The 19,150-nt window shown below is 50.1% G+C and overlaps 1 protein-coding gene across 3 annotated transcripts in view; it reads left to right on the top strand.

The window, feature by feature from the left end:
- MTUS2 (microtubule associated scaffold protein 2) overlaps positions 1–17,180 on the top strand; it is a 426,320-nt gene extending 409,140 nt beyond the window's left edge. For all 3 annotated transcript variants that reach the window (XM_037800470.1, XM_037800471.1, XM_037800472.1), the window contains 6 exons: positions 3,125–3,230; positions 6,197–6,270; positions 10,085–10,183; positions 11,236–11,355; positions 14,536–14,633; positions 16,375–17,180. In XM_037800470.1, coding sequence (XP_037656398.1) covers positions 3,125–3,230; positions 6,197–6,270; positions 10,085–10,183; positions 11,236–11,355; positions 14,536–14,633; positions 16,375–16,588 — 711 coding nt within the window. In that variant the 3' untranslated portion in view covers positions 16,589–17,180. The remainder of the gene's footprint in view (positions 1–3,124; positions 3,231–6,196; positions 6,271–10,084; positions 10,184–11,235; positions 11,356–14,535; positions 14,634–16,374) is intronic.
- The last annotated feature ends 1,970 nt before the right edge of the window (positions 17,181–19,150 follow it).

Raw genomic sequence — 19,150 nt, 5'->3', positions numbered from 1 at the left:
GCTGGGATCCTTACTGGAAACATCTCAAGTGTGAAGCCCTGATCTCGGAGGAACCCAGGAGCCTTGGGAGAAGTCATGGGGTCAATGCTATGACAAGGAAAAGGGTGGCCACAAGCAGACAGTCCTGTCCTCACCAATCGGTCATTCCTTAGGGACCAGAAAGATGTGTAAAAACCTAAATTGCTGAAGACTAAGGTTTGTTGCACCCAAATTGTGACTCCTGGGCTCTAGTTAGTTTCCTTCAATACATCGGAGCGTTCCCCTAACTCCTTGCGACCTTTAGCGTCGGGGATCGTTATTCCACTCGTAAAGCACCTCTGGGAGGCTGCAGTGGATACATCCTGCCTTTCCCTCATCCCTAATATGTTGGGAGTGGAATTCCACTGCTGCTAAATCAAAGGCATGCTTCCATCACACCAGAAGGGTGCACATTTTAGCCCAAACATACTGTCATATTAGCAGTCGGGCGTATCCAAAGCCAGGGATGCTGGAACTTCCCTGTGACTTAACCCTTTTGCCCATCTCTCTTTCTGAAACCACCCAGAATAATTCATGGGAGAGCCTGTTGGGGGTTGACTCAGGCTCCCACAATGGGCATGTTCAGGTCCCAACCCTGGGCCTGTGGGTGTGACCCCATCTATAAATAGGACCATGGAAGATGTCCTTAGTTCAGGTGCCCAGACCTAATGAGGGCTGGCCTTTGTCTAATCTGCCAAAGAGCAGAGGAAATGGGACATGGAGAGGGACGCCACAGGGAGCAGCCAGAAGCTGGAAGTCAGTGGAACCCAGAAGAGAAAGGAGAGGATGCCACCATGTGCATTGCCTTGGGACGGAAAAGCCAAGGAACCCCAGAGACTGCCGTTCAGCCCGAAGATACCAGCCTCTGGGGAAGGAGCCTTCTGGCCTCGGAAACGGTTAGCTGATAAATTCCTGTTATTAAGCCAGTATTTGTATAGTGTATGTTTTAGCAGCCGGGAAACCAAGACAGAGCCCAATAAATTAGAATTATACTGAGGACTGATGACCGATTTTTTCATTATACTGAACTGTGTAACGTGCCTCCGAGTGTCTGGCTGCTTGTCTCCAAAGGCAGTGTGCTTTGAGGTTAACTGACATCAGTAATGGAGCAGGAAGAAAAGATGTTTCTTTTTTTTCCAGTGATTTATTTTTCCATGAGATGGAAAAGGCTTTGGACTGAGATTCCATAAAAATCTTCTTATGAACAGGAATTGGACCATTAAATACTCTTGTAATCAGCCTTTCTGCTGAATGGATTCATAGCTCAGAGCCCCAAATATTGTTTCATCAAGAATGGTCTGTAGATAAAAGGGAATCACTGTGTGTCTCCACGTCCCCGTTGCAGATGCCACTTCCCACACCATGTGGCTTCATCGCTGGTTTCCCCCAGCGATATTTCCCTTTTAGTGTGGGGCAGAGAGGTCTGGTACATTTTTCCGTGAAATTATGGTACCCAAAATAGGAGTCTCCCCCGTTTAAATAAAACCCCCCATGCATCCACTTCACTGCTTCCTTTCACCCCAAGATGTGTCTGGAACCTTGCACGGGTGTGAACTACCTCAGAGAAAGGAGGGATTCTAGCAAGTGGCTGAATATTACCAGCTGGAAGCCATGTGCTCATAACTGGGCCACCGACACGCTTCAGGACCCAGGCCCATTTTCTGGCTCACTGTTTCTCAAATTGCAAGTTTTGTCCCATTAGTAGGTCATGAAATAAATTTAGTGGCCTGCAAGTAGTATTTTGTAAAGCAAAGTACCATAAAATACATTTTTAAAGTCAGATCATTGCAAGTAGTGAGGGTAAATATTGTTGGGTGAAACTTTGGTTTCAGCTGTGTGTGTGTGTGTGTGCGTGTACACGTGTCCATGTGTATCTGTGTGTGAGTATTGTGATATGTGTCTGATATTCTGTGTATGTGTGTGAAAGTGTGTGTGTGAGAATGAGTGTGTGCATATGAGGGTGCAGGTGTTTGCACTTGTCACAATGTAAAGTGGTACTTTTCATAATGGGTCACAGATGAAGTTGGGAAAACAACTGTGTCCGGGAGAGGTTTGCCGTCACAGGGAAAAGCCTTTTTATGAGGTTATTCTTCTAGGGCTGATGATACATTTAGAAGTTAAACAAAACAGCCATAATCATATTAGCAAAATCAGTAAATGTGGCGGGCGGGGGAGGAGGATGTGTGAAAGTGGAGGAGGAATCAGGCAGCGTAAAAATTAAAATCCCTGGGCTGGCTGCACTACTCATGATTAAACTCCTGGAAACGTAACTTCCAACCAGGGGGAGCTCTGGGGGGTGAGGGGCTGCACCAGGGAAATCATTTTGTCTCAGAAGGGGCGGGTAGGTGATGGGGTGAAGGGAACTGTGACCCTTTGCGGAGATCCACCCTGCACGGGCAGGAGGTCCAAACTGTAATCTGGAGGTTAAGTTTAGGTTCCGGAGGCTGAGACATGGGCACCCTGACCCGCCTGCTGGGCCTTTTTGGGAGAGGATCTTAAGATGTCACTTGATTGTCTTACTTCTGGGAGGCAACAACGGGTGTGCTTGAGAGCGCTTCACCTTCGGAGTCAGATCTGGGATCCACCTGGCTCTACTGTTTACTAGCCCTTCATTTCAAACTTCTAAAACCTCGCTGAGCCTCTGTTTACTCATCTGTAAAATGGGGATAAACATGTCTACTTCATTCGGTTGTTCTGAGGGCTAAGTGGAGTCTCCTTCAGCAGCTGCCTAATAAACGTGGGTTCCCTCTCTCAACCTGGTCAGCTGCAGCTCCCACCTGCCATTGGGAAACAGCGAACAGACCATCTAGCAGGGAGGAAGCTTTTCTCTCCCTCACCCGTCATTGCCTCAAGTGAAGAGTCACTGGCACAAGGGAAAGGAATGGGGGTGGCCAGGGGGTCCGGAAGCCAGGCCCAGCACTCACCCACGTGGAGCTGCCCCGGCCCAAACCCTGGCCCTCCCGCCTCGGCACGGGGCAAGAGAAAACAGTTTGTCCTTGACCTTGGGGCCGCTGACCTTTTCCCTTCGTTGAGCTTCGCCTCTGTTCTCCAAGCAGCTGGAGCACCCCTTCCCCAGCTCTCTGTAGGAACTGAGGCTTTCTTTCAGGTAGAAGACATCACCGCCAGCCACGAGGCCGCACTCCTGGAGATGGAGGCTCATCACACAGCTGCCATCGCCACCCTGCAGGATGGCCACAACCACAGAGTCCAAGGTGGGCAGCCGGGGGCGGGCAGGGGTGGGGGTGTGGGGGACCTTTCCCGGCTGAGGAAGCAAGGAACCACGGTGGGGGCCCGAATCCCTCCCCGTTCCTCTCTTCTGTTTTTCATTTCCTCTCCTTCCTGGTGTTTTCTTTTTGTTGGTTCTTATGGAGAGAAGAAATACCAATCAAGGATCAAGGTCACTACTACTTCCCTCCCAAAGCAATTATCCTCAGCCTTGCCTGAATATTGGAATCCTCTGGGGAGCCTTTAAAAAACCACTGATGTCTATTTAGATCCCAAGTCAGGGATTCGGATTTTGTCCGTCTGGAGGGCAGCCTGGGCATCGGAACTTTTTAAAGCTCCTTAGATGATTCTCATGTGTGGCCATGCTCAAGACCCTCTGCTCCAAAGTAGGTGTGGACCTCTTGGGATTTAAATTGTTTTGTGACCTTGTAAGATTAAATGGCAAAGCCCACATGGACATGTACTTCCCACATGTGTGTTTTTACCAAAACCGCAGTGTCATCAGCATCTGATTGGACCTGGGCCCACAGATCTTGCACCCATGGGACCAGTTCACAATGTGCTGACGCTGAGTGTCAGTGTCTTTCTTTTTATATTTTTTGTAACTTTGGATTATCTTTGGCTACGTACAGGTTTTATTCAGGTGATAACAACCACCATGTTTTCTAAGTGCTAATAAGGTTTTGACTTTGTGAAAGAAACGTTTCACACTTTAACGTGCCTTTACATTTTCAATTTCTTTTACAATTCAATTTGCATTTGCAATTTCTTTTTCCATTTCCCCTCCCCTCATTATTTTCTCCTAGTTGGCTGGTTGCGAAAGTGAACTAAAAACAATTTTAGAAATAGATGAATTTTTTTTTAACATTGAGAATTAACATCAGAGTTTTTATTATTTTTTAAGTGATAATTTGGTAAGCAGCAAAAGCCGGCGTATAGTAACCGGTTCTCACATTATTTTGCCTCCCTGGGGCACCAGCCTCCCCACCTCTGGGAACTATCAGTGAATGGAAAAGTCCACGCTGGAGGCAGAGGAGAGTGGTTTCCTGAGAACTGTTAAATGTATTCCCTGTATCCTGTGGTAAGCCTTGCATGTGGAGAACTGGTTCTCAACCTTGGCTGTACATTAGAATCACCTAGAGACTTGGAAAAAAAAGTACTGATGTGTGGATCCAACCCCAGAGCTTCTGAGTTAACTGCCCTGGGGTGCAGCTGATTCTAATGTGCAGCCAAATTTGAGAGCACTGTCATAGAGCAGAGTATTAGCAGAGACAGAGACTCATTACCTTGAAGTAAAGGAACACAAAGGCGACAGAGATATTGGCAGTGTTTTATATGATCTCCAGAATAGATCTGCCTTTTCTTTTCCTGGTGGTGGGGTCATCTGAAAACTCCCTAAAGCCCATCACTAAACTGTAGGAAAATGGTCTCAGAAAAGAGAATGTGAGTGGAATTGGCATAATGAGCCAGTGTTGACTTGTGTTTCTGGCTTTTCGTGTAAATAATCCTGGTAGATTTTTCTAACTAATGAAGTCTCAGACACCACATCCAAGACTTTTGAATTATATATAATATCAAGAAAATGTGGGCAAGTATAATGATAGCTAAAAAAATTCGTCATTATGGTCAATGACTATTAAAACTAATAACTTAAACAGAGGCAGGTAGACCAGAAGGCCACATGATTTTATGTCAGTGAAGTCAGCACTGAATTTTTTTCCAGGTGTAAATTTCAGCTATAACAACTGGATTTCTTTGAGCTCTCCTGTGAGACCTTGAAAGATTTGGGTCAACATAAACCACAAAATCTCCTAATTGCAGCTCATGCCAGCAAGAATGGTCATTATCAGTCCCCAGGACTGTCCTCTTCTAAGCATGTGACCCAGGCTGACTGATGAGACCATCCTCGCTCCAGTTGTGACATGAAAACAAACTACCTGTGCAGCCGGAATGAGACAGGCTTCACCCAGCTAACAAGACTCTTCCCTTCTGGAGGAAAATAGACTCCGTTTGCCTAATAACTCAAACATGACATCTCTTTCTGCCCAATTTGCAAATTATTGCTGGGATGACACTTTTAACTGAACAGAATTGTTCCAAACCCTCCAAGAGGAACCATCCAATTAGTCCTTCCTTCCGTTTGAGTGACATAACATCGCATCCTTGCTTAAGCAAGTCCTAGAGATCTGTGGTTCCCTCTGAGCATTGTCCAGAGGCCACCAGGGTGGCCTTGAGCTCACAGCCTTGGTCTCATTCACCCCTGTCCACTTCCAGCAAGCCTGGGCTGGCAAGATGGGCTGCTTGCAGCTCCGCTCTCCTCGGAAAGCTCCCTTCCTCGGCCCCAGAGTGCTGCTTCACAGTGGGAAGAAGAGTGACCCTGGGAGAGCCAGGGAATGGAGCTCAGCATGGGTTATCCGGTTGTTTCACCATTCAGAAAAGTTGGAGAATCAGTGAGCACAGTGAACGAGGGGTCTGAGTTGGCCAGCATGGTGGTGGGGCAGGATGTGTGTGTGTGAGCACGGCAGTGTCAATAGGTGTGGGTGCTTGAGGATGAGTGCGTGTTGAGTGTGTGTGTGCATTGTGTGGCTGTGTCTGTGTGTGAATATGTATGTGAGTGAGTGTAGTGGGTGTTTGTGCATGCAGTGTGTGACAACGTGTGCATGAGTATGTGTGTTTTCATATGTGCTCTACTTCCTTCCCACCCTCATTTCTTTCCTCTGTCCTTCTCTCTTCCTTTCCCATACTCCCTCCTTCTTTATCTTCCAAGTGGTAACCCAGTCAGCGCATAAAAAGTCAAAATAATGGAGGCGTCTCCCTGGACTGACACCTACTATATGCAGGGGTCACCGACCGACCTGAAGTCACGAGGCTTAGCCTGGCAAGGGTCTTGTTTTAGCCTCTTCAATTTGCCGTCAGTTTGCTCGATCTTGATAATTTGCTGCCTTCTTTCCAGAGTTGATGTCTACCCACGAGCTTGAAAAGAAAGAATTGGAAGACAATTTTGAAAAACTGCGACTGTCATTACAGGTTAGTATTTCCTTATCTCTGCTGTCAGACAGCAGCAGCAGCATTATTCCCATCCACAAACATTTATCTAGCACCTACTGCATACGGGGTCCTGTGCTAAGCTTGGATCATAGAAGTAGATAAGACGTGCTCCATGCCCTTAAGGAGTGTGCCATCTCCTCAGAGAACTGTGACACAAATAGTGACAACCACAACAGGTAACGCTGTGCGGATGCACCATACAGTCAGTGAGCACCCGGGGGTGCAGAGGGGTTACTCTGTGCTTGGTGTGGTTGGACGTATCTGAGAAGTGACTGGGCTGTGTTTGAAGAAAGGGTAGGACGTGGGGAAGAAAAGAGACATCCAGGCAGGGGTGGTGTAAGGTGTGATGGTCAGAATTCACAGGGCCGGTTCTGGGAATGATAAAAGGGACTTCCATAATCTGGAGATGGGTGACAGGAAAAGAACTCTCTCCGCCTCACACTGGCTGAAGAACCATTTCCCCGTTGCCACCCTGAAGAACACGTTGGTGGAGCTGCCTGGCTTCCCGCCAGCCTCCCCCATCCCAGGGCAGCCAGGCTCACTGCATCTGGAAAAGACCTCGGCCACCCTCAGGCCCGAGGGAGGGGCAGCCTGGGAGACCCTGCTGTCAAGTGTGGAAATCCCAATCTCAACAAGATTAATCTTTGTAATGTTAGGGACACCCATGTCTGGAAACCGTGCAAGATGATCGCCATAAGTGTTATAAGTAGGCGGGAACTGTGCCCCTTTTCTGTTTCCCTGTCCCCTGGCAACACACGTCACACAGAGCTGCCCTGCCAGGGAAAGAATCCAGGAAGCTGACACCACCCAGGGCCACGGCTGCCGCGTGAACCATTCACAAATGCCAACATGGGTGCTGCAATATCCCCGTGTGGCTTATCTCGGCAAATTAACCCCAAAGCCTACCCCACACCCTGCACCATCTGCTGCGCTATGACCAGGGACGTGGCATCCATGCATTCATGTGACAAATGCCCACCCGATCCAAAGCCCAAAGAAGCAGTATTTGTGTTTTCACTCGACCACTAACGTCAGTCATGATGTTAGTCAATGGCATGTATTTTAATTGTAACTCTCCATCGGGCAGAGTCCACTAGAGCCAGAGATTATTTGGTGCAAGGAGCGTGGAGTTGTGTAGACCAACCTGTGTGGGCTACTGGCAGCCAGGGCAATAGGCTCCAGGGTTGGAGAGCTGAGCTTTGGGTTTAAATCCCCACTGTGCCTGCTCTCATGGGCTTTGAGATCTTGGATGGTTACCCAACCTCTGTGGACCTTAGTTTACTCATCTGTAAAATGGGGATAATCACAGCACCTTCCTCAAGGTTAGAGTTAGGGAAATAATGTGTGTTGAGGTATAGGACTGGGCAAGCTTGCAGTGAGGGCTAGTAAACAGTAGCTATTGCTGTTATAATGTTACTAGCATCCATACATTTATCATCATCGTCATCGTCACCACCACACCCTCGGTTGACTCCTGAGTGGCCTGCATTGAGCCTGAAGCTGACGGGGACCTGGAGGCCTGACATAGAGGAGCCAGCCCCAGTGGGAAGCAGTCTGCCCTGTCTGGTTTCTGCTGCACCTTCTGCCCCGTGGAGCTGTTTTAAGCAGTAGCGAGTAAGGCAGACAAATCTGTTGGATATTTCAGATCCATCTGAGGTGGTAGTTGCCTGATGAGTTTTGTGTTGTGTTGTTTTGTTTCAATGGAGGGAAAGAGGCTTGAACGCAGTGTGTCCTTTGGCCACGCTGAAGAGATCAGGTGTGGAAGCCATGTAGAGAGGTGTTGGTTTGGTGGGCATCCCAGCAGATAACCATGCTAGTGCAGTGGGCTTGTGGGGGCAGCCCGGCTGGGGCTGCCCAGAGCCATGGATTGCACTTGCTGCTCGGATGCATAGGAGCTCCATGGACACTTCCATGCCCTGATGCACCAGCACTTGCCTTCAGTGGCTCTGCAGGGCTTTCGTTTCTTAAAAATGAAAAGGATGTTGGTGGGGGGAAAAGAGGAAAAGACACCTGCCCAGGGAGGTGTGCCACTCTGGAGAACAGTCAGGCCAGCACTTTATGCATGATGCTGTTGTTATGTGGCATGACATCATTTACAATACCCAGCCCTGACATCTGGCCAGGTGAGGCCGTTTTGCTTGCCACAAGGGTTCATGGGAAGATCTTTCACCCCCACGCCTTACTATTTCAGAAAGGGCGTTGTGGGGGCAGAGAGCTCTGGGATGTTGATCATGAGCAGGCACCAACTCGTCACTGTTCTTGGGCCTCTGCTCCCGGGCCCAGGGGAAGGGCCCCCTTCCTCCTTGGACACACCGTCCATCGCTCGGCCCACAGCTCGGCGTGCCCGGGTGTAGCAGGCCTGTTGTGTGTGCCGGAGGCCAGCGTCATGGTGAGAGCATCCGAGCTGGGTGGGCTCCACTCTCCTCAGGGTGGGTAAGCAGCTCTGAGACCCAGGAAGGTGGAGGAGAGGCAGTGAGTGAGCCGGACCGAGACGGGGGCGGCCAGGCGGAGGCGCTGCACACAGGAGAGCTCGGGGAAGACGGTGGAGTGACCACTGAGACCTGAGGCTGGAAAACAAGAAGGGGCTCATCCTCCACGCTGGCCTAGTGTGTGCACTTCCTCTGGGCAGCAGCAGGGCCCCAGGGAGGGCAGTGACGGTCAGGTTTGCATTTTAGGAAGGTCACCCTGATGGCCACGTGAGGGCAAAACTGTTACAGTGCAGGTGGCAGTTCCGGGAAGCAGCCCGTGGAGTGGGCTGCCCTCAGGTGGGGCGAGGGGACATTGAGGAAACTTAGGAGGCTCCAGGGAGAGTAAAGATGGGGGACTCGGAAGGACCCTGTCCTTGACTGAGAAGTCAAGGGTGGCTCAAAGGTTTCTGGCCCGAGCTTTCTAACTGACAAAAAATCTTGGGAGATTGTGTTCCTTCCTAAAGTCAGAGCCTTAGATGCCTTCTCTCTGATGCTTTTCAGAATCCCTAAGATCAGATATAAAGTTACAGTCCAGCCATCTGCTTTGAGTTCCCCAAACCCCAGGTCAATAATTACGTGCAGCATACAAATTCATTTCTTCATCTGTCGCTGTTTTGTTTACTTTTTCTTTCTTTCAAATTTTATCATGGTAACATATATATGTAACAGAATTTCCCATTTTGACTGTTTTTAAGTGCACAAGTTCAGTGACATGAGCTATATTCACAGGATTGTGTTACCATTGCCACCACCCATGACCAAAACTCTTTCATTGCCTCCAATCCCTGCCTCTAGTCACCACAAATCTACTTTCTGTCTCTATGAATTTGCTTATTTTGGATATGTCATATAAGCAGAATCAGGCAATATCTGCCCCATTGCATCTGGTTTATTTCTCTCAACATGATATCCTCAAGGTCCAGCCATGCCGGTGCCTGTATCGGGACTTCGTTCCTTTTCATGGCTAACTAATACTCCGTTGTATGCGTGCACCATTTTTTTTTGTGCATTCATCTGTGGACAGACGTGTGGGTTGCTTTCACCTTTTGGCTCTTGTGGGCAGTGCTGCTGTGAACACTGGCGTAAGGGTATCTGTTCGCATCCCAGCATTCAGCTCTTTGGGGCACACACCGAGGAGTGGGATTGCCAGGCACACAGCATCTATCGGTGCTTCATGGGCTCCTCCAGAGAAGGCACCGGGAGGGGAGAACGGGAGCGTCATGCTGCAAAGAGGGCCCGAGACGGGGTGGGTGGCTCTGTTCCGGCCTCCCGGTGGCCGTGGCTGGTGGCGGGCCGAGCCGGACCCCTCGTGTCATTCCTTGCAGGACCAGGTGGACACGCTGACCTTCCAGGGCCAGTGTCTGCGGGACCGAGCCAGGCGGTTTGAGGAGGCCTTGAGGAAGAGCACGGAGGAGCAGCTGGAGGTAGTGACCGCTCCCCAGATGGGACCCGGCGAGTGGCTTTTGTTTGACCTTCCCCTGCGAGGCCACGTGGCATCCTCAGCAGTCTCACCCACCACCAAGGCCTCAATGTGGATCCTGTGCAGAAGCGACAGCTGGTCACAGTCCCCCAGCATTTTATAACATATTCCTGTCAGCGCTTCTCTCCCCTGAGACGCGGTGGCTGTGGGGCTCTCCTTCTAAGTGTCATTCTTGCCAGACTCCACACCCTCCCCAGCCAGATACAGGCCTCTGGGCCTCCCCACCCCAGCCAGGACTCCTCCATCCCCTTCTCCCCAGCTCCGGTGCAGGCTGGCACAGGCTGGCGCTAGCTGAAGCAGGAGTTAGTAGGTTGAGGGGAGTTTTACCCAGAAAACCCGGCAAAACTGCTTCCCTTTAGTGTAGGGTTGCTGTACAAAATACGTGAAACCCAGTTGAATTTGAATAGCAGATGAATTAATTTTTAGTATAAGTATATCCCATGGAATACTTACACTCAAAAGAAAATGTTTTTGTTGTTGTTTATCTGACTTTCAAGTTTACCTGGATGTCTTGTATTTTTATTTGCTGCATCTGGCAACCCCACTCAAACATTTTTTCTAAAATGGCTTTTCTCTTTTTTAAGCCACTTCTCTCCTTTCTTCTGTGTGCGTGCCTCTCCATCGGAGCAGTTAGGGCCTATAAGATCCCACCTACCTGTTGAATCAATTAGCCTGGGCTGATGTGAAAAGTCAGTGTTGTATTTACCATTCTTACCCCATGATTTGCTTTTAGGGATGAGCTGGCAGCCAACGGTTCCAGCTTCCAGACTACAGGGTACAAGGATGGTATCTTTCCCACACCCCTAAGAGCTGGATTTTTATTAGTGTTCCCGGGGGAAACTAGAGGGACATCTTTATCAGGGAAGGCTGCGAGCATCCTCTCTCTAGTTGGAAAGCTTGATGAAAAGGCTGCGTTTAGCTGGATCCACGACACGCATTAATACTCGATTTTGACGGGAACCCTGATAAACAGCCCGTTGCTCTCTGGCCCCATAGATCGCCCTGGCTCCCTACCAGCACTTGGAAGAAGACATGCACAGTCTGAAGCAGGTACTGGAGATGAAGAATCAGCAGATACACCAACAGGAAAAGAAGATCATTGAACTGGAAAAGCTGGTGAGTGGGTGAGCTCCCCCGGGAGGGCCCCTTGAACCTCTGCTGCTTCCTGCTGTCATCAAGGATGACATCCTCGACAGCATCCAGTAAGGTGCAGTGCTTACCTGGGCTCTGCTTATTTACATCGGGGCAGAAAATACTGTCCCCGAGTCCCAAGGCCTTTCTTAGGAAGCCAGGAGTTCTGATAGGACAGCTCAGTGCAGCTCTGGAGCCCTCGAGATGGCCTGACCCCCTCAGGTGGGCTTTCCCACCTTCTCACCACCCCCCTTGCCTTCACTCTGGTTTCCTGCTGCAGTACCCCTTGCTCATCCCCTCCCACTGGGGAGGCTCACTGGCCAATGTTGACCGAGCATTGTTTGCTGTGTGTGCCTGGCACCGTGCACGCACTTCTCAGGCATTTGTTCTCACTCTGCAACAGCCCTGTGGTCCCATGATGGGTCTCCTTTCACGATGGGGAAACACAGGTGCAGGAGAGGGTCAGGGACCCCCACAGCGGATAAGTGGCAGAGCCCAGGTGGGAGCCGAGCCAACTCCAGGCCCCACCGCCTCCCTCCTGCCTCGTCCTTCCCGTGTGACCCCTGCAGAACATGGTGGGGGGCAGCCCTTTGGGGGACACACCTTGGATGTCACACCCTGCCCTTTGCACAAGGCCTAGTGTTAGATTTTTTGACCGGGAAGAGAAGAGATCAAAGCTCAACTGGAGAAAGTTTTATTGTAGCCCTGCGCAGGCAGGCTGAAGCCTAAGAGGGGCAACAGCCCCGAATAAAGGTGGGAGTGCAGTTTTATAGCTTTTTGGAGGGGGGTTGGGGGAATAATTGTTGATGGGTAAGACAGAGAAGTAAGGAGTTGAGTCAGGGGATTTGTCTGCTCAGGGTGCAATAAGTTGATGTCAAGGGTGTTCAGGGTAAGATAAGGAGTTGACCTTAGGGTAAGATAAGGAGTTGATGTCAAGGAGGGTATTACATTATGGAAAATTTTTGTTTTTGTCCTTGCTCAGACTGTTACGTTAGCTAAGAGTGGGTTTTATGTAAACAGTCACGTCCGTTGTGGGAGAGCTTCCTGGAATATTTGCTAGGGGTGTGCTGTGTATATGTCGGGGTGGGGAGTTTTGCCTAACACCCAGGAAAGGGCAAAAGCCTGAGAGAGTCGGCCCAGCTTAGGAGCAGAGAAACTTGCTTCCCAGGAGTACGAGTCTTGATGTGGATGTTTGCCTGAGGGTTTTGTATGGATTCTCTTATGTTTCCTTTTTTATTGTTATTTTTAAAATAAGCTTTTGAATTCTAAAAGGAAAATATGTGCATGGTAGAAAACTATAAAATAAGGTAAACAAAAGCAAGATAACATCACCATATTCCCAGCACTGTCAACACTCGCCAGAGCTTTTTCTCTATGTGTGTGTAATACACAGTTCAAGTGTTTTGTATTCTGTTTTCTTTCAGTTAACAAATCTTCACTGCACCAACTCAGTAACTCATCATCTCATTCAATTCTAAAATTTCCTTTTTGTCCCAGAAATGCCCCTTGCAGCTGGTGTATCCAAACCAGGATCCTTTCCATCCGTTACACCATTACACGAGGTTGGGGCGGCCCCTCTCTTTGTCCGGCACAGTCTTTTTTGTTTTTTGTTTTTTAATTAAATTCAGTTTTATTGAGATATATTCACTTATCATACAGTCATCTATGGTGTACTATCAGCTTTTCACAGTACCATCATATAGTTATGCATTCATCACCCCAATCTATTTTTGAACATTTTCCTTACACCAGAAAGAATCGGAATAAGAATAAAGAAAAAAACAAAAGTAAAAAATAACACCCAAATCATCCCCTCACCCACCCTATTTTTCATTTAGTTTTTGTCCCCATTTTTCTACTCATCCATCCATACACTGGATAAAGGGAGCGGCATGGCCTCTTTTTGCAGGCTGGGCGAGGGTGAGGTCTGAGCCTCTAGTACCAGACCCAGTGGGAGGTTGCCCACCTGGCCCTGCATAGCAAGCGGCACCGAGCTTCCCGGCAGTGGACTGGGACTAAGGCCACGGGGTCCTCCCTGCTGACCGTGACAGGCAGCCCAGCCAGAGTGGGCCGGTCCGCTTGGACAACACCCAGGTGTCCTCCCCACACTGCACAATCTGCCTCTGGTTGTTCAGGTCACCCACAGCCTCTGGTTTATTTGGCTGTTATTAGCCAAGCTCCAGGCATTCTACAGGCAAGCACGATTTATTCCAGAAACCTTTCCAGGCAAAAGAGAACCTAATTCATCACTCCCCATTTCCCGGGAGCAAAGATGGGGGCTGGGGCAAAGCGCCTTGCTGGAGAGCAGGGAGAGAAGCCAGTCCTTTCACTGATTCCTCGGCTCTCTCAAGAGACAAGGGACAGTGTTCCTTCGAGATTAGTTCCACTAACGGAATCTGTCACGTCCTTTTCAAAAAAAAATAGTTGATCTCTAAATTCATCTTAGAGCGTGGCTGTCGTTCGTCCAGGTCCCCAGGGACACACTGACAGCGAGAACAGCATAAATCACTGGGGAGTAAAAACCAAAGGATGAAGTCATTTTCTGATAATGTACAAACTGGTCTTGGGCTTTGTGCTCCTGCCTGCCCATCGCCTCCAAAGGAAAAAGTGTGCCTGCGTTGTTTATATTTTTCACCCTTCTGTTAATTTAGAATGGCGTCCTCCTGGGCCCCTGGGCAGGGATGCTGATGGAGTACCACTGACACCTTGGAAAGAACCACGGGATCCATTTGTCAAACCAGGTCCTGGGTTGTTCATGACCTGCCTCTGACAGTGGCAAGGGCCTGGGGACACTCATTGTAAGAAATACATTTTACATAGTAACATAGTATACATATATATATGCATGTGTATATACATATATATACACATGCATATAAGATCTATGAAATCTGTTTTGTATGCATTTATTTCTTATATCTGAAAGTCTCACTTTATAGTTCTTAGTTTTAATAGGGCACTCTGGTATTTTTCTATTCTATTTTACTTTGTTTACAAGAGATGTGTTGGCCATATCCCTCTAAACTGATTTTGCAATCACTAATGGGTTGCAGACTACAGTTTGCAAAACGCTATGCTCGGTCATCCTCCAAAGCCCAGCAGCTGAGGGCACTGCTTTGCCACCAATCCCTGCTGAGAACCTCTGACACACTGCATCCTTTATAGGTGGAAAAGAACATTATCCTGGAAGAAAAAATCCAAGTTCTCCAGCAGCAGAATGAAGACCTCAAAGCAAGGATCGACCAAAACACGGTCGTCACAAGGTAGGTGGCCCCAGGGTCTGAGCTGGCAAAGCACGTGTCATCTTCAAGGTGGCTTTGCTCGTGAGCGTCTTGAATATTCTATTTCCCACTTGCAGCCTAAACCTCCCACCCCCACCCCCCGCACCCCTACCCCGAGCTAGGAGCTTCGGTCTCTTGGCTTTCCCAGGTGAATGGAAGAACAAAAACAAGTCCCCCTGACCAGCTGGTTGCATGCCGTGACACTGTGGATCAAGGGGTCCACTGTGCAGCAGGATCTTCATCGGTGCTGGGCGACTCGGGATTTGTTTCTGGAGGGAACCAGGCCCGGTGGAGATTAGGAGAGGAATGCCAGCTGGGGGTTCCCAGGTGAAATAGAAGCTCCTTTGTTCATTCTCCAGCCACTGGCCTGTTTTCCTGGCCCAGCCTGGAGCTGAGGCCTTAAAGAGCCAGCCATGGCCAGAGGATGACAGGGAGCAGGTGACTCAGAAGGGGGACACCTCCCCAGTGTATGGAATGTGCTAGAATGCAGCTTTGTAGCTGAAGACAGCTGAGCCTTTCCAGAAATATGCCATTTCCATCTCTAGGCTGGCCTTTCAAATGCCCTCAGGAGCCCAGGGGTGCCCTGATGCGCAAGGAAGGACATCGGGGCACCACCCTTGACAGCTCAGAGTTGAGTTCAAGCAGGTTTCTGGCTTGATGAGCAAGCCTGAGGCTGATTTGTCCATAAGGCTGAGCCAGCTCTCTGAGGCCAGTGTTCAAGCCCTCAGCCTCGCCGCTGAGCTCAGCTTCCCAGCACTCCCATCCGTAGAGCCCTGAGCCTGCACACGCAGGCAAGGCCATTGCCTCCCCAGGCAGCTCCTGGGCCAGTGTTTAGCTTCTGCCCCAAAGGCATGCAAGAGAGCCAGTGCTAGGAAACAGCAGGTGAGGCCTGTCCCTGCTTTCCCCTTCCCTCCGGCGGAGGCAGGCCTTTGCAGATGCCTCCTGAGCATGTGGGCAGCACAGCCCACCCCTGACAAGCTGCCGAGGGTCCCTTGCGCATAGAGCACGTATAGGCTTTACCCTTGGACCCCCGCACTTACCAGTTTCTCCAAGGTGCTGTCATTTCACAAAATGCAACCAAGCTAGCAACCTGAGGCCCATGACAGAAAGCACAAAATGCATTGACTCGTTTTCCATGCAGCATTCTTTATCCACAAACATTAACTGAGAATCAATTATGTGCCAGGTGCCATGCTGGACCTGGGGGATTCAGAGATGGAAACGCGTGTCGCTGCCCGTGACCGCACAGCCTGGCAGTGGGCAGGTGCCCCAAGGAAGGTGACCCCTCTAGTGGAGGCTGGAGCCAGGGTGTAAGGAGCAGGGTCCCCGAGGCTGCCCGGCGGGTCAGGAAGGCCCGTGTACTGTGGCATGGCCCGTCGACCGCTGACCGGCCCCGGCTGCCTCTGTCAGTTGCACGCCCACACCAGCTCTCCACTTCCCTCCTCTCGAGCTTTGGTTTTGGCTCTGTCCACTGGACAACTTGTGTCTGCCCTAAACTGGGCAGAGGGGCCATGAGCTGTTTAGGCTTTGATGGAGAGGCTCTGGGAATGGACACACGTGTTTCGGCCATGGGTCTTGGCTCCTGTGGGTCTGGCCTGTCCCGGTTCTCCCTGCAGGCACCCAGGCCTCCTCCATGGCCCAGCACCCACCAGCCTGACCCAGCTCAACCAAACTGTCAGCTCGCGTGGCTGCTCCCTGCTTACCCATCTTTCTCCCCATGCAGACAGCTGTCCGAGGAAAACGCTAATCTGCAGGAATACGTTGAGAAGGAAACCCAGGAGAAGAAGAGATTAAGCCGAACCAACGAAGAGCTGCTCTGGAAGCTCCAGACTGGGGACCCGACCAGCCCGGTGAAACTCTCCCCCACGTCCCCCATCTACCGCTGCGCGTCCTCCGGGCCTTCGTCTCCAGCCAGAGTCAGCACATCGCCCAGATGACGCTGCCTGCAGCCGAGGCGAGCTCCGGCTTCTCCGGGCACTGGGTGTTTCCATCAAAAGGAGAAGGGCGGGGCCCGGGGCTGGCCCTGCACCAGGCTCAGGACCCCACAACTGTGTCCCAGGCAGGGTCCTCTTCTGATTCCGTGCAAGACTTAGGAAAGTGTCCGGGTCTAGTCTGGCTTGCAAACGTTTCACCATAGTTAGGGCCAAGGGAAAGCAAACTCCGGCAACAGCTGTTGATTAGCGATGAACTTTCACTGCAGAATTTCAGGTTAGTTACAAATAGCTCAATTTTGAATATACATTGAATAATCATTGTGTACTGCACCAATATGTGTCTATTTAGATATACCTATATACACAGGCAGCGGGTCTGAATTGCATTTTTTATACCATGAAGTGCTGACATATTTTAGTGAACGTCAGCAGTTTTCTAACTTGTGCCTAAGAATTATTGGGAAATGAAAATGCATTTCTATCTAGCTTCCCTGGAATATTTCTACCCAAAATAGAAAAAGAAAAAAAAAAAAAAGATACAGTGAAGAAGCGCCTTTCAGCCTGCCACCAAGTGGTACTCTATTTAACAGGAACACCAGCCATTTCTGAGACGGTAACTTCCTTTGCAACAATCAGCTCCCTAGTCAACGTGACGTCAGCACACGCTTAACCCATTCACAAGTTTTAATTAGGAATACCCCTGCCGTGAGTGGATGAGTGATGGCAGTGGGAGACCTTGAGGGTTTTGCAGGTTTTACCCATGACAGTAACTCATCTCTAGTCTCTTAAACACCAGTTTTGCTTTTTTTCCCAAATGGCATCCTGGAATCAATCATTAAGCTATTGCATCCTTGGGAAAACATTGGAGACTGTGACCTTCTGGAGTGAGGGTGACACTGAGTTGGAGATGACCGAGACTATTCGTGCTCTGTCCTCGGGAAGGAAAACGGCATGGAGGGCCCATGTTTTGATTTGGCAGAGTAGGAAAGTGTCCTCGGGCATTCCGTTGGGTTTGCTTTGCTGTGCTGCTGCACGTGGTCAGTCAACCCACCGAGACACGACCCTCAGACCCCCCATCTCATAGGCAGTCCCCCTTCACTTTGGTTTGATAACTCAGCCCCATCACTACACATTGAGATGGCTCAGGGGTTTTAGTTGGGGCTTCCAGAAAGCCAACCCCTCCGTCCCGGGGGAGCGGGTTCTAGGCTGTGCTACATGATCACACGACCTCCCGGAAACCCAGTGGTGCCGTCTGCCAGGATGATGGAGGAAGGCGCTAGTGCTGGTGGCCCCGCCACAGGCCCAGCAGGCTCGTCCAGGAGGAGGAGCACAGTGCAACAGCCCACCAGCGGCCGTGGGCTCCCGGACTGGCATTTGTCTCTGAAGTGGTAGAATTAGGAAGTGAAAGGTGTTCACATAGTGCGGTGGAAGATTAGGAGCATGATGCACAGAAGAAAGAAGTAGTTTGAACAGTTCTGGTGATAATAATGACACCTTTGTTTCCTGTTTGTGATGAAGACCTTGCACTTTTCTCCTTAAGGCCCCTAAAAAGATCTCCTGAGCACAGGCCTGTCTTTGAGCATGCCCAACACAGGAAGACGTGTGCAGAAATCCTTCAAGGGCCCAAAACTGTGGCCCAGGGTCGGCGGGCGTGGCTTGTCCAGGACCCTGCCTCCTCAGTCCCTAGGGGCAGGCCTGGTTCTTTTTCTGGCATGAGCCAAGGTGGGGCTTGCTCACTTCCTGCAGACCTCCTCATGTCTTCTTTTGCACATCCTGGAACATACACAGGATATACCCATGGGCAAAACATTTCTTTTTCCTTTAGCAGCTCTGCATGAAGGCTGTGATACTGAGTTGGGCATTCTATTAGAGTAGATCTTGCCACATTGACTAACCGTATTGCCATACACAATTATTTATCCCTTTAGCAGGCACAGCCTGCACCCACAGATTCACCCATAGCTTAGCTCTCAGAACTAGGAACCGTTCCATAACCACACCTACCGAGTGCAGTTACACAGCAGTACAGATTTCAGTGTTATGCTAGGATGTGGTACAGTGTGTTAGGCTATTGCGGTAAAAGTTGTAGCATTGTTAGGACTAAATAATCTCCCACTAGGTGGACTAGAGTTTTGCCCTAATGAGCCCTGAACTTGGGGCCTGGAGCTGATTTCCACATTGCCCTGGCTTTGTTTCTTCTTCATGGCCCCCCACCATTTATGGCTCCTGATCCGAGCCAGTCCTTCCTCTCTGACACAAGGGTGGGTGGCTGCCGGGTCCCTCCCTTCCTCCCACCACCTCCACCCACACACACACACACACACACACACACACACACACACACATCAGTAAGATTTGGACCTCACTCTACAGGGAGGTCTTCGTCTTGGTTGCCCCAGAAAAGGGCTGTGTATCTACAAATGGGTGCTGCAGCTCCCCACACTGCCTCAGGCAGCTCACCCAGCATCACCCATCACTTCTTGGCCCTGTCCTCCACACCCTGGGGCTAGGCTCTATGGGTGTGAGTGGGGGTGGGGGACTGGCACGCTCTTATTATTTGGATGG

This window comes from Choloepus didactylus, chromosome 12 (genome assembly GCF_015220235.1).
Source record: "Choloepus didactylus isolate mChoDid1 chromosome 12, mChoDid1.pri, whole genome shotgun sequence".
Lineage (NCBI taxonomy): Eukaryota > Metazoa > Chordata > Mammalia > Pilosa > Megalonychidae > Choloepus > Choloepus didactylus.
This window is presented reverse-complemented; position numbering and strand designations above follow the sequence as displayed.